Source organism: Arachis ipaensis, chromosome B10, assembly GCF_059453495.1.
Source record: "Arachis ipaensis isolate K30076 ecotype BB chromosome B10, ASM5945349v1, whole genome shotgun sequence".
Lineage (NCBI taxonomy): Eukaryota > Viridiplantae > Streptophyta > Magnoliopsida > Fabales > Fabaceae > Arachis > Arachis ipaensis.
This window is the reverse complement of record NC_142435.1, coordinates 10,423,787-10,438,259: the sequence shown is the minus strand read 5'-3', so window position 1 is coordinate 10,438,259 and position 14,473 is coordinate 10,423,787. Positions and strand designations below refer to the sequence as shown.

The following is a 14,473-nucleotide window of genomic DNA, read 5'->3' as shown; positions in this document are numbered from 1 at the left end:
TCAGTCCTAATAGGATCAACTAATCCATCATCACAAAGTAAAATCTTAAGACCATTTCTATTCCTAACTCAGGAAAGAGCTACATAAAGTTGACCGTGACAAAACACAGGACGACGCAAGAATAAATCGACTGTTGATAATGTCTGACCCTGGCTTTTGTTTATTGTCATCGCAAACGACAGAGAAACCGGGAACTGACGACGTTGGAATTTAAACGGTATAACCGTATCACTGGGAATCATATTCATTCTGGTGATAAAAACCTTATCCCCAACATTGCTACTAGAAACAATATCCGCACCAATCACATTTCTCCCTAGATCTCGCACAACAAGTCGGGTCCCATTACACAAACCCCCAGCTGGATCAATATTCCTCAACAAAATAATAGGCACGCCTATTTTCAACTTCAACGAATGATTAGGTAGACCAGAACACCTAATATGATTCAAGAATTCAACATTTATCCAATCAACATCAACATCAGAATAGACATCACTACCACATATCGAATCAGCACTGAGATAATTTTTCTCCTCACCGGGCAACAAGTCAACTATATAATTGTTTATCTCTTCAACATTGTCGACAGTCGGAGCCAGAATTGCCCTATCCTGGAAAAAATGTGGATCACGAAAATTCTGAACAAAATTCGGATAGATTGTATTTACAATATCTTCCACTGGATTTTCCAAGACAGGAATGATTAGATTAGAAGGAATATCAACAAAAAGTTTATCATTGACCACTGTTCCACATCGACCTTCACCGATTTGAAGTATCCAATTTAAAAATGACCTTAACTCCTGAGGAGTTGATTGTTCCAATCCCATTGTTAACCTCATATTTTTCGTTAGACGCAAAACTTCGCAATATTTCCAGAGGACAGAAGAATTTATCGAAGCCATGACAATCTTAGCACGAGAACCTTTCGGAATAACTGGCAAGACCTGCCTGAAATCACCACCGAGAATGACCACCTTCCCACCAAAAGGTAAATCTTTATTCCTATCAGAGACCGAAACCATTATATCACGTAACGTCCTATCGAGCGCTTCAAATGCTAATTTGTTAGTCATCGGTGCCTCATCCCAAATAATCAAATCGGCCAATCGGACTACCTCAGCTTTTGCACTATCCTTCTTAATCCGAAAAACAGTATCTTCAGTCAGATCAACAGGAATATAGAACATAGAATGCGCCGTCTTACCACCAGGTAACAACAGAGAAGCAATACCACTAGAAGCAACGTTTATAACAATCTTTTTCTCAGATCGCAATCTATTCGACAAAACCCTGTATAAAAAAGTTTTTCCAGTGCCACCAAACCCGTACACAAAAAAGAATCCGTGCCTCTTATTCGAAACACAATCAATAATTTTATCGTAGACCACCCTCTGTTCTTCATTTAACTTTAAGACATTTGCATCATGCTCACGAGTCAAATAAACAGTATCATACTGCAACTCACGCAACAGCATCAAGTTGCTAAATTGAGAGACTAAAGAGTTATTAGGAACTGGCATGCCAGCATAATTTCTCAATGATTTTCCATTACTCTACAATAGTTTCTCAATCTCCAACAAACAAAATATTTGCAACTCATATTGACTCATCGTTAGATCTACGTTTAACGATAATTAATAAATATTAGCACGATAATATCATTTCTGCACTGTCTGTGTCCGTGTGCGCCTACTTGTCATATAATAAATTCATCATGAACAAAATTCTTACTGGGATATTGCAGCTCATGCCTTCTGCGATAAAGAATATCATCAGACAAATAAGCCCAAGTTTGTTCCCAAACTGACAGAGGCCTTCGCATGGAACCAGATAGCAACAACATCACAAAAAGCCCCTTTAGCTGTGCAGCGGACGCTACCTCGGCGACTTCCTTAATAGCAGAAACATACTCCTTATCATCTATCAAGAATTCTATGGCAGAGCATGCCTCCTAAAATGTATCATAAGTAACACCATTCACGGTTCTTATACTTCGAAAACTGGTACAACCTCTCTGCACGTTCAAAAGCATCCGCATATAGAAAAATTCACCAGATGAGGGATGAACAAAACTCAATCTTCCAATTGAGAATCCCCTCTGTCTCGGCTTCCACTCCCTACTGTTTGAACAATAGACAAATTTGCCTGGATATTCAACATATGTTAAAGACCGCCCATCCGGGAACCGCCTGTTGGCCATCATCCAACCCCTAAACATCGTCAGCAAATCTTTGTTGTGCAAATAAACATGAGTAGTGATATCAGCATCATCGAATACAACATGTTGCTGGTTCGGCAAGTGAAAAGTCAACCTCTGTACTGACGGCCATCTATGATGAATATCATAAGCAAAAATTCTCCACATGGATTCAGACGGTGACAAATAACGACAATTGTAATACTGCTTGATCTCATCAACCACGTGAGAAGATTCACCAACATAATATGTTTCTCCAACAGTTGCAATCACCCGATCCGGACCCTTATTGATATACTTAAAAAGATACTTGATGACGTTTGACTTGTTATAGAACTCAAGATTTATGTGAGCTTGATATTTCATTAACAGCAGTGGATTATAAGACACAACAAATCTGTTGTCAATATCAATGTCGTTGATCTTCACTGTCACACCCATATTATGACGTTTATATATCGGATAACCATCTTCATCAAAGCTCGTTTGGTCAAAGAATCTTTTCGGATAAAATTTTGAGCACTTACCATCTTTCATGCAAGGAGAACTCGGTCTAAGTCGACTGCAGGGACCATGGATCATGTACTTGGTGACGACATTATAAAGAGCTAAAAATTTGAGGGGATTGGGTAGCTCGCACAGATGAATTCATCAACAATTTTAAAACTTTGTAAGTTGCTTTCCCCGTTAAGCCATAGTAACATGTGTGTATGTAGTAGACCTCTTTTTTGGAACTCAATAGTATACATACCTAAAAAATACAAAAACATCATTAAAAAGCCAGACAACTACATGTCCGAGGACAACAGACAAAAATTGAAATGCCAAGCGAGAAATAACATACCTGCACTAAGTGGACCAAAAAATACACCTTCCTTGAGATCACTTAGAAGGCATTTTAACTTAGCATGAAAGACACGGCAAGAGATATCAAGACGATCAGCGATGGAAATTTGCTCTCGCTCTGTGAATCGCTGAAATTCAGGCTAATTTGGATTACACGTAATAGTAAGGAATAAATCTGGATAGCCAAAATGTTTACAGATTGCCATCGCATCCTGACAACAATTAAACATATAACGTCTACCACCAGTGAAAGAAGAAGGCAAGATGACTCGTGTCCAAATTGAAGAAGCTTCATCATCACCACGACGCATAGCCTCTTCCATTCCTTGAAGCACTTCTCCTTTAATTGTACTTTGCTTCATTCTAATCTCATACAACCTCTGGGACTCAATCATGGTGAAACAGTCAACAACAAATTGTTGAAATAATTGCCTACACTTGTGAATAATTCCATCTTCTTGCTCCCTAATTTGCAGACGAAAACATATGAATTCCCTGAGAGAAACCCTTGTTCTTCTTCCAGGGACATATCCCTCCTGTTGACCTCGATAAGGAATATTCAACTGGTAACCATCCTCGCCATATGGAAACAACAACGGATACTGTAAAGGCTAATACAGAGCATGAGTTACATAGATACGTTGCAACTGACCAACAGTAGATCGAACAATAATGTCACGACCATGATCCGACGAATCAAAATCTCCAACAACCAGAGCAGCAACTTCATCACAAGAGGGAGTATTGTAAATTCTTCGATCAACCTTCCTATGCGAATACAACTTCAAAGAGAAGATCTAGGATGGATGACACTGATAGAATTCTCTGACTCTTCAAAATGACTGTGCTATCACATTATGAGTATCGATCATTTGCAACAACTCAGTTATCAATTCTTTATCTATCTCAGATATTTGCCTAAAACAAATATACATTAACCACAAAAATATATTTAAAAACCACACAGAGTACAATTATCATATGTTTTGATACATCATTATTAGTTAGAAATGATTAATAACACATTATAACGGGAATAAAACAGAATATAACTATGCAATGACAGATATAAAGCTGTTTTTCAATGCAAATAACATTAAAACATCAGGGAAATAAAATAAAAAAACTTAACAACAAAACTTCAAACACACATACCGAAAGATTCCCTGCCTATGCATTATCTCATGCTGAGTGTCGTATATATATAATTGCGCAAATTTAGGCTTCTGACCAGAATCCGGGAGCAAACTTCTAATCTGATGATAATTTTGACCAGTTATTATAAACTGCGGTGGACCACTCCCATCATTCACTGAATCCAGAACCTTACCACCAAGAGACGTGAAGGCAAACATACTGTTATAAGATCAAATATTTTTTTTGGAAATACAAACACTTGCTATCATGTCCGTTAATCAAATTATATAGCAGATCTGGGGGCTTTCAGAGATAAGGTAACTGAATTTTCCCTTTTGAGCAACAAACAGTAAAAACAGGACGATTAACTGTAGAGTCTCTTTCAACACGTTCTGATAACCAGAAACACGCCCCACAGATTGAACATTTATAGTTAGGATCACCAACATCAAGACAACCTGGTAAAGATAAAGCGGAAAAAAAATGCATAACAATAAAATTTTTTTTATCTCAATTAGATGGCATGAAATAGATTCGACATAAAATGAATAAACCATTAGCTTACAGATATAATATATATTATATACTTGACTTGTTTAAATTTTGTCAAAAAAATATATCACAAAACACTACTTCTATTTTACACTGCCTGAATAATATCTCATCACAGAAGTACAATAGAATCTTTTAGAACTAAGTAAATAAGATTTCTATTTTACTATTCTTGAATAATAGATGATTTAAGAAAGAGAGTGTACCTTGTATCTCACTTTGCAAGAACAGAGGATGATCAATAACAGAACTAACTTGACTGAATGAATTTATCGAAGGATCATATTTTTCTGATTGGTCTATATCATCCATTTTAATTTAAAATAACACAAATTTATGCAAATATATATTTGACAACCAAACATAAAAAAAATAATGATGAAATAAGAAATCAATTAATTATTTAATAATCAGCGTGCAAATTGAACATTAAAAATGTAATAAACTACGAAAACCAATATGAATTAACATTGATTTATTAAATAACTAAATATAAATAAAGCTTAATGCACATTCAAGAACAGTTTGATTTTTTTTTTAACGTTAGAATAGACTTTATTTCATTATTTTAATCACTCATACTAATTGTCTAGGTTGCAATTAAATAAGCTAAATCACTATTAGAATCATTTTATATTTTTTTAGACTTTAATGACTCTATTGGTCCATAGAATCCTGTAAAATTTTTAACCAAGTGCGTATATTTTTTTTTTACTTTAACTGAGTCATTGCACAATTTTTTTTCTTAATTGGCTGCAAAGGCTTCCTTTTTCTTTTAATTGAATCCATGCACCATATTCTTTGTTGTAAACATCTCATTATACAATTGACCGAATCACTATCAAGAGAGGAATAATTGAAAAAACTTAAAAAAAAAAAATTCACAGACAGAACTAAAAGAAAAAATATTTATATGGAACTAATAGAAGATTTCAAAAAATTAGAGAAACCAACAGAATAATTAAACTTTTCTTTAATATACAACTATTGATTATGACATCAAATTAAGAAAGTTTCAAGAAATACCCCTCGTCTATTATTTATCCAGAAAAGTTAATTAATTAACTAATTACGTGAATCCAATCACATAACGAAAAAACTTTTCATATTGTCCAAGACAAGAATAAACACTAATTAAACAATTTATTAACCTCTAGTACTTGTGTATGTTTGAAACAACAATATAAATTACACCTATATACTGATCTAAATGATTCCATAAAGAATTTTATAACAGTGTAAAAAAACAATAATAAATCAACAAACCAATCTATTATTAGATATAAATCCAAAGAACTTAAAATATAATTTAACAAAAATAAAATTGGACAGGGATAAAATACTTAAAGATATTATTATACCTGACAAGATAAGATTTGAACTTTGATTAACATTCTGGGACACCTCAACTAAATTTTCTAAAAAATAAAAATAAACAGAAACATTAAAAACATATAAAATAAACAGACAAATTTTTAGAAACACAAAGATTAACTAAAAAAATATTGGTAGAGCAATAAAAATTACCCATATAATTATTCAAAGAGAGAGCAGGCATCGAGGAATCGAAGACCTCTAAAACATTAAAAAACGAAAATAAATTACAAAAGACTTCCATAGATATGAAATCACTGAAAAATAGAACATAAAACACTAAAAATATCACGAAGGTCAATTCAGTACTGACCTCTTGCATTTCGATGGTGACTTTGTGTTCGTTTTCTTTTCAAAGAATTTCGCCTATATTCTCTAGCACGAACAGAATTATGAGACATCTTTGTTACTCGTACTAAAGAAAACAAGAGGTTGAAACATACATCGCAAGAACTATCCCTAATTCATTGCCCAAAAGATATCCACATTGTTAAGTTCCTATAAGCAAGAGGTAAAAAAAAGGGAGGTGGCTGGGAAGAGAACTTGTGAAACACACCAACAAAGAACTTATATAACCATGCACACCTTTAATAACGTAGAACATAAAAAAAATAAAGTATTATAATCAACACCAATAACTAATTGACATGAAAAGATAAAGTTGTACAACAATAAAGAAATAAAAATAAGAACTACCGCATTTCATTAAAATACTGATAGTGATATACACAATTACATATGGCTATCTCTCCTATGATAAGGAGGATCCCAACATATGAATACATATCTTAGTATGTAACCTAAAGAGGGTACAACATTGAAAATGTGTCCAATCCCTAGCAAAGTCACTATTACAAAAGAAGGAGTTGAGAATAGACCTAGTTGGCAGATGACCCGAGCCAACACAAAAAGAAAACCCCTATATCTGACAATCCTATTTGATGGACACAATCCAAAAAGGTCAAATCAAAATACCATCCAGCCAGCATGATTACATTTCGATGTATTTGGAATCACAAGCCTTCTTAAACACTTGGAGATATACTATATAAACTACCTACACCTAGACACAGCAGCTCAATTCCACACCTTAAATCAAACTCCATTAACCTTGGCAATCTTGAACCCATGCCCATCTGCATCAGCAGCCGCCTCTTCAAATTGGGGATTCAGATTCCTCTTGCCCTTGGAGGTGACAACATGATTTTCATGAATAAGCTTCTCTCCATATTGGGAAGGTGCATCAATAATGTGGGACAACACCTCCTATCACAAAGAAATTAACAAAAGCTATGAAAGTCACTCAAGAAATGCAAAATCCATTTAGAAACAACACACATAGGAAGGAGGAAAAAAATATTATATAACAGCACCTGAGTTTCTTTTTCTGGTGAGCTAAGCAATATATCCAGTTCAGCAGAAAGATCATCACTAACAGTATCATTGCTGGGTGTTTTTTCATCTTTTCCATGTTCACCATTAATTAAGGAAGCAAACTCAGTCTCTCCGGAAACAGCAGGCTGTTTTCCAGCCAGAAAATTTATAAGAACTGGGGATTTAGATAAAATTCCAGAAGACTCACCAGCAACTTTCTCACTTTTGATAAAAGTCTTTGATGACTCCTTCTTAATACCAATATCCCCTTCTCCACAGGGAACAGATTTGTGTAAATCAGGCTCCTATTCATATGCCACAAGAGTTTAAAAATACATAAGACCATAAGAAAAATTCACCACAGCACAATAAAAAAAAGGAACAAAACACGAATTTACACAATGTAAAAATAATTATATGTATATCTAACCTTTTTTGGAGTAGACTCATCATCAGCATCATAATTGAAAAGTTTAAACATGGCAATAATGGTGGGATCATCACATATTCAGCAGTAACTTCTTTCCAATGAGCCCTTGGAATAGGGGAGGATAAGTATCTCCACATACAAGCTATTTTGAAAATAATACATAAGAAATACAGAGTTTAAATAACACATATCACATCCCATAAAGTGAACAATACACAAAAGAAAACTAAGAATATACACTTGCATCTCTTTGAACCTCGGTAAATAAGTCAGCACATGATTTCTTAAGCAAATAAGATGCCTCACGATCAAAGAAAAGGAAAATACCCTCCCCACTATGATCTTCAACTGTTATTTTAATTTTAAATCTGCGGAGAAAAAAAAAAGGAACACAATGATTCGGAATAAATAATACCAAGAAATATTATTTTTATAAACAATCCACAAGACAAAATGAAAAGACATTTTGAACAAAATTTCTGACCTTGGAGTCACATTAATTATGTACTTCAAACAAAAATCACAGTAATATGCACCATTTTGAGGATAGATACCCTTTCCACACACACAAGCAGAATACCACCAACCTCCATCCTCAACAATACCTTGGATTGTACCAAAAATGATAAAAGAACCCTCCTATACAATCGGCATTTCAAAATTTGTTAACAATATGAATGAAAAAACAGATCTGGAAATTGTTCTTTGATTTTTCTTTTCAGTTCATTTGTGTATAAAATAAACATAAACACAACTAACTCAAAAGAAGACAACCTCATTGTTATCTTGAAGCTCTTCAATAGTACATTTTCTAGTTAAATGCATGAAATCATCTTCCAAGGAGACAATTTTACCTTCATTTGCAATAAACAGTGGTTGGGTACCATTGACACCTTGCTCAATCATACTAAAAAAAAATTATGCAAATACTTGTACTTGTTATTCCAGATTGGTTGTAAATAAAGAATACAATAAAAATCAACAAAATAAAACATCCTAACCTCTGCCTGAATTCAACAACTTCAGGAAAATCAAGATTAAATAATATTTGAGTGGCATATATCACATTTTGAAGGCCTACTTGACCTACACAGCAACACAGAAATAGTCTAGCAAAGTTTATTGGAGACAACACCTAGAGTAGCAATGAGATGTACAGAAAACAAACAATTTACCCCTAAAGAACTTGACTTTAGCAAGTTGAATCACCACAACAGGCTGCTCCACATAGCCAGAAGCAAGGAAATGATTTACTTGATTAACATAGTCCCCAAACAATGCACATCGCACTGTAAGACTGAAACTCAAAACATGACAAAGGATCAAACAGAAAACAAGGAAAAAAGATGATTAAAACATAAAGAGAAACTAGGAGAAATGACTCAATCAACATACTCTTTTGAAGTTAATTCAAGCACAATCATTTTCACAATTTTTTCCTCTTTTGCATATTCTTTCTCTTTCCTCACTGAAGTTAAAAGGCCAATGACATCTATTCTAAATAAACACAACCTATTAAATATTGAAAGCATTTGTTAAAAAAACTTGAATAACAGCAAACCAAGAAGATAGACACACCAACTAAAAAATCATAATCTTGGGTCATGTTCAGCAGTTCAGAAAAAGAAAACATGTTGAAACAAGTCTTAGGGATAACATCTTCATCAACAGCTACAACAGTGGTTCGGTGAAGAAAAACCAATTTGAATTCATGAGAAGTTGCTCTATAACTACCATGATTTGACACAACAGTAAAGTATGCCATTCTATAAACTTTACCTTCAACTATATGATCCCTAAACCTATTAAGGAGTGGTTTCTTAACTGTAGCTTGAATTTTTTCACACTGAAAATCCAACAAAAGAACAAAATCAGATTAGTGAAACACATCATTTAAAATTAAAAACTTAAAAAATAACAAGTAACACCATATTTAAAAGAGAAGCTAATAGGGGCTAACATGCTCATAAAGGAGATCAAAATCATCTCCATTAAGTTAGGAACATCATGATTTCCAAAAGAGGGTACAACCCAAAGCCTTAGAACCCTAACTTTCAGCCTCCAAGCCTCTCTAGGAGGATGCATCTTAGAAATCATATCAAATGGAGGAGGCATTGCAGAAAAAAAAAAAGAAACAAAGGAGGTAAATAGAGTTAATGAAATAGATCAAATGTAAACAGAAAAATTCTGATGTAGACAGAGCTTAGGAGGAAATAGAACACAGTAGAATGTTTGTGCATTGAATGTGGATCACCAACCATCCTTTTATAGAAAAAATCAATGGCTTTAGACTCACCTTTTTGAATTCAAATTGAATATGGAAAAGGAGGAAAAACAAAACATGAGTCCATATGCATCTCCATTCAATGCCATAGAAATAACTAATGAGAGGGGCAAAATCTGAACCAACACAAAAACAGCAAAAACAAGTGAAACTTTCAAGAAATCAAGAAATAGGGACCAAGAAATGAGATATCACACCATACCTACTACAGTCACCTACATGTCATTACACCATAGGGAAGGCAGTCATCAACTACCCCAAACAATCATTGTACTCATGACAATGAGAGTTAGTAAATGTCTTAGGTAGGGATACATTGGAAACAGCAAATGAATGGGAAAAAAAAGTATACAGAAACATCAATAAAAATCTGTCAATCACATCAACATTCAGGAAATGGGTGAGATTGAAACTTCATACCTTGATAATGATTGCCAAATTTCCAATGAAGAATATATAGCACAACCTTATTATATGTGCAGAAGACATTTTCATGGGAAGAGCAGCTGCTGGATAGATTTTTCTTTCGATAAAGAGATGTGCTAGTTAGATAAACAATACCATGAAGCCATTTTACTCGCACAAGGCCATTCTTTTCTCAATGAACCTCTTAAGTTCAGGCCAAAGAGCTGTATGTCCATCCAATAGCTGATATATAAAATAATTTTTACACAAAAGATAAAAAAATGTAATGCAATTCAGTTGAACTTAAAAAAAAAAAATGACCAGCAGGCTATACATCAATTTCTGTCAATCACATAACCACCGATAGAATACATTAGCTACAAAACCAATTCTTTGATAATGATTCTCACAACCCACATGCAACCAGCAATTCATTTTAGGTAAACTTAATGGATTTGATGGACATAGCTTAAAAAAAAAAAGAAAGATTCATCAATAAGATTATTGAATCAGAATTGAAATGGGAATGCAAGACTTGAACAGGAGAGAATGGAATCGGGAGGGAAAAACTTGAATGGGAGTGGCAAAAGCATTTTCCTTTATCAAAGAAGCACAAAAATTCATGACAATCAGCTCTACTTCTATGCAACAGGCGAAATATAGAGCACTCTTTGCATAACCAATAAAGAATTCAAATGCAAGTGAGTTGACTAAGAAAAGGTTTCATCAAAATGTAAATAAATCGCCAAGAAGCTATCAATCAATTCCTATCAATCACATCACCACTCATCAAATAGACTACCTAGAAGAGAATTCCCTAGTAACACAAATAATGAAGTGATGCCATCTGATTGTGAGAAAGCAACTTCCTTCCTATCAATCACATCACCACTGACTAAATAGATAGAAACCCCATACCTTGATAGGGATACCCACATTTTCAATGAAGAATATATGGCAGAACATCATTATCGGTGCAGAAGAGATCTTCAACGGAAGATAACATAGTGAACGTATATGTTTTTAGAGGAGGGAATTCCTAGGTAGACAAAAAGTACTTTTATATAAAGAATAAAAAAATGGAATGAAATTGACCTAAAATCAAAACTTATAAATAAACAACCAGCAAGCTATACATCAATTTCTGTCAATCACATCACTACTAATAGAACAGATTAGGTACAAAACCTATTCCTTCATCATGATTCACACAACCCACATGCAACCACCAATTCATTTGATCTAAACTTGATGGATTTGTTGAGTATACAGAAAATAAAAAAAATAAAAATAGATTCATGAAATTTTAATATTGCATTCAATGGGTCTACTCTCAATATAATTATGAGAGTGTTTCATAAAATTTGAAATCAAACATAAATAACAGAACATGATTCTCAATACAGAAAACAGTATAAAAACTAAATGGATTTGTTGAATATATACAAAGTAAAAGATTAAAAATAGATTCATCAGTTGATATATAGAATTTAATGGGTCTACTTTGGATATAATTAAATGAAGCACACAAATGCATCACAATTAGCTCTACTTGTATGAAAGAGGCTCACCTTTTTTAATTCAAATTGAATATGGAAATAGAGGAAAAATAAAATATGAGTCCATATCCATCTCCATTCAATGCCATAGAGACAACTAATGAGAGGGGCAAAACCTAAACCAACACAAAAATAGCAAAAACAAGTGAAACTTTTAAGAAATCAAGAAATAGGGACCAAAAATGAGATATCAAACCATACCTGCTACAGTGCACCTACATGTCATTACACCATAGGGAAGGCAGTCATCAACTACCCCAAACAATCATTATACTCATGGTAATGAGAGTTGGTAAATGTCTTAGGTAGGCATACATTGGAAACAGCAAATGAATGGAAAAAAAAAGTATACAAAAACATCAATAAAAATCTGTCAATCACATAACCACCGATAGAATACATTAGCTACAAAACCAATTCCTTGATAATGATTCTCACAACCCATAGGCAACCAGCAATTCATTTTAGGTAAACTTAATGGATTTGATGAACATAGCTTAAAAAAAAAAAGGAAAGATCCATCAATGGGATTATTGAATCAGAATTGAAATGGGAATGCAAGACTTGAACAGGAGAGAATGGAATTGGGAGTGCAAAACTTGAATGGGATGGCAAAAGCATATTCCTTTATCAAAGAAGCACAAAAATTCATGACAATCACCTCTACTTCTATGCAACAGGCGAAATATAGAGCACTCTTTGCATAACCAATAAAGAATTCAAATGTAAGTGAGTTGACTAACAAAAGCTTTCATCAAAATGCAAATAAATCACCAAGAAGCTATCAATCAATTCCTATCAATCACATCACCACTCATCAAATAGACTACCTAGAAGAGAATTTCCTAGTAACATCAAATTGGGAATCCAAAAGTTGAATAGGAGAAGCTGGGTCTATAAATTTTGATTTTGAATGCAGAATAAAATTAGAAATTGCTAGATTTAGCCCAAACAATCCAAAGAGATTACTAAATCAAAATGGAAATCGGAATGCAAAAGTTGAATAGGAGAGAATGAAATTAGGAATCCAAAAGTTGAATAGGAGAAGCTGGGTCTATACTCTGTATTTCCTGAAAGAACCCTGTCAATCACATCATCATGGAGAAAGTAGATTAGGTAGAAATCCCATACCTAGACAATCATTCACAAAAATAAACCCATCATCCATAAATATAAGAAAAGGTAAGTAAGAAGACAATCTTTATAATGATTATAAAATTCAAAAAATTGATGAAATAGACAAATCACATGCAACAAACAATTCAAGAGATAGCAAAAGGAGAAATGACAATCACATCAAATTCTAAATAACGAAATCAAGAAGATGAAACAGATTCATAGACCATACTCAAAATTAACAGCAACTTGGAAAGAATCTAACGAATAACATGAACCCACAAACAAACCAAATCACATAGACAATTTTCAAATTACAAATGTCACAAACCATACACAATAAGATCTGGGATAACCGTGGAACAGATACCAAAAACGATCACAATCTGCAAAAATTAGAAATTTCACAAACCCTAGACAATAAAATCTCCCCTAACCATGAAACAGATACCAAACATGATCACAATTGAACAATCAAAAATTTCACAAACCCTAGATAATAGAATCTCGCTTAACCATGGAACAGATACAAAAAATGATCGCAATTTACACAATTAGAAATTTCACAAACCCTAGACAATTAAATCTGGGTTAACCTTGGAACAATAACCAAGATTGATCACAAGGATGTACACAATGAAGGAAAAGAAAAACGATGAAGAGCAAAATAGGTTTGGATGCACCTGATTGATTGATCGGAGATCCTGGATTTGAGCCTCCACTGGAAAAACGCTAATCTGGATGAACGGCGACGAAGCAAACTTCCAAGAAAGACTCGTACACAGAGTTTGGTAGGGCAGAGGACGAGAAAGTAAGGAGAAGAAAGCAAAACTCCTAGGATTCCAACTAATCATTACCTGTTCAAACAAAAACATGAAGAACACAGGTTGCGTGAACGATTCAATGAAAAGGAAGTTAAGTTGCATGAGCGAGGAGATGAAAGGGATGGGTGACGGCGGAGTGACAAAGAAGCACATGAAAAAAAATATATATTTTAGATTCTGGCTAACTATTACTTTAATTTGGATTTATAAAAAGAATATTTTAAGAATGGAAAAATAATAAAACCATCAGATTACGTTTGACCCTTTTTTTCCTCGTATTTAATAAGAATAATTTCATTGACCAATAATACTAATTAGTATTATTACACCAATTCTATACTACAATTGCTAATAGAATAAAGTGTTTTC

The 14,473-nt window shown here is 33.7% G+C and overlaps 2 protein-coding genes across 7 annotated transcripts; both read right to left on the bottom strand.

Annotated features, from left to right (window-relative positions):
* Positions 1–1,559: 1,559 nt before the first annotated feature.
* On the bottom strand, positions 1,560–5,050 carry LOC148579130 (uncharacterized). Its single transcript, XM_088488745.1, has 10 exons — positions 4,945–5,050; positions 4,509–4,644; positions 4,205–4,405; positions 3,893–3,967; positions 3,706–3,817; positions 3,253–3,651; positions 3,048–3,177; positions 2,075–2,631; positions 1,738–1,957; positions 1,560–1,624 (listed from the first exon to the last, which is right to left on the bottom strand). Exons 1-10 carry the CDS (start codon positions 5,048–5,050, stop codon positions 1,560–1,562), a joined length of 2,001 nt encoding a protein of 666 aa, XP_088344871.1.
* A 1,763-nt stretch (positions 5,051–6,813) lies between these two features.
* Positions 6,814–14,270, bottom strand: LOC110268034 (uncharacterized). 6 transcript variants are annotated; one of them, XR_015905090.1, is made up of 11 exons: positions 12,177–14,270; positions 10,213–10,848; positions 9,877–10,001; positions 9,696–9,762; positions 9,092–9,213; positions 8,918–9,002; positions 8,691–8,823; positions 8,401–8,555; positions 8,173–8,284; positions 7,917–8,058; positions 7,697–7,791 (listed from the first exon to the last, which is right to left on the bottom strand). XR_015905090.1 is itself a non-coding variant. In XM_021113921.2 (4 exons), exons 1-4 carry the CDS (start codon positions 7,965–7,967, stop codon positions 7,208–7,210), a joined length of 408 nt encoding a protein of 135 aa, XP_020969580.2. In that variant the 5' UTR covers positions 7,968–8,111; the 3' UTR covers positions 6,814–7,207. The 6 variants fall into 6 exon arrangements, 1 of the variants encoding a protein (XP_020969580.2); XR_015905096.1 differs by having other exon boundaries at positions 8,691–9,002; positions 12,177–13,245; positions 13,964–14,270; XR_015905104.1 differs by having other exon boundaries at positions 8,691–9,002; positions 12,177–12,280; positions 12,366–12,395.
* Between the last annotated feature and the right edge of the window lie 203 nt (positions 14,271–14,473).

Coding starts and splice junctions, on each gene's coding strand:
- LOC148579130 (XM_088488745.1), bottom strand. CDS start 5,050: ATGGATGATATAGACCAATCAGAAAAATATGATCCTTCGATAAATTCA. Junction 3,652..3,705: donor ACATTATTGTTCGATCTACT/GTTGGTCAGTTG, acceptor TAGCCTTTACAG/TATCCGTTGTTGTTTCCATA. Junction 1,625..1,737: donor GCATGAGCTGCAATATCCCA/GTAAGAATTTTG, acceptor CGTTAAACGTAG/ATCTAACGATGAGTCAATAT.
- LOC110268034 (XM_021113921.2), bottom strand. CDS start 7,967: ATGTTTAAACTTTTCAATTATGATGCTGATGATGAGTCTACTCCAAAA. Junction 7,792..7,916: donor ATGAGTCTACTCCAAAAAAG/GTTAGATATACA, acceptor GCATATGAATAG/GAGCCTGATTTACACAAATC. Junction 7,379..7,485: donor CACCAGAAAAAGAAACTCAG/GTGCTGTTATAT, acceptor TCTTTGTGATAG/GAGGTGTTGTCCCACATTAT.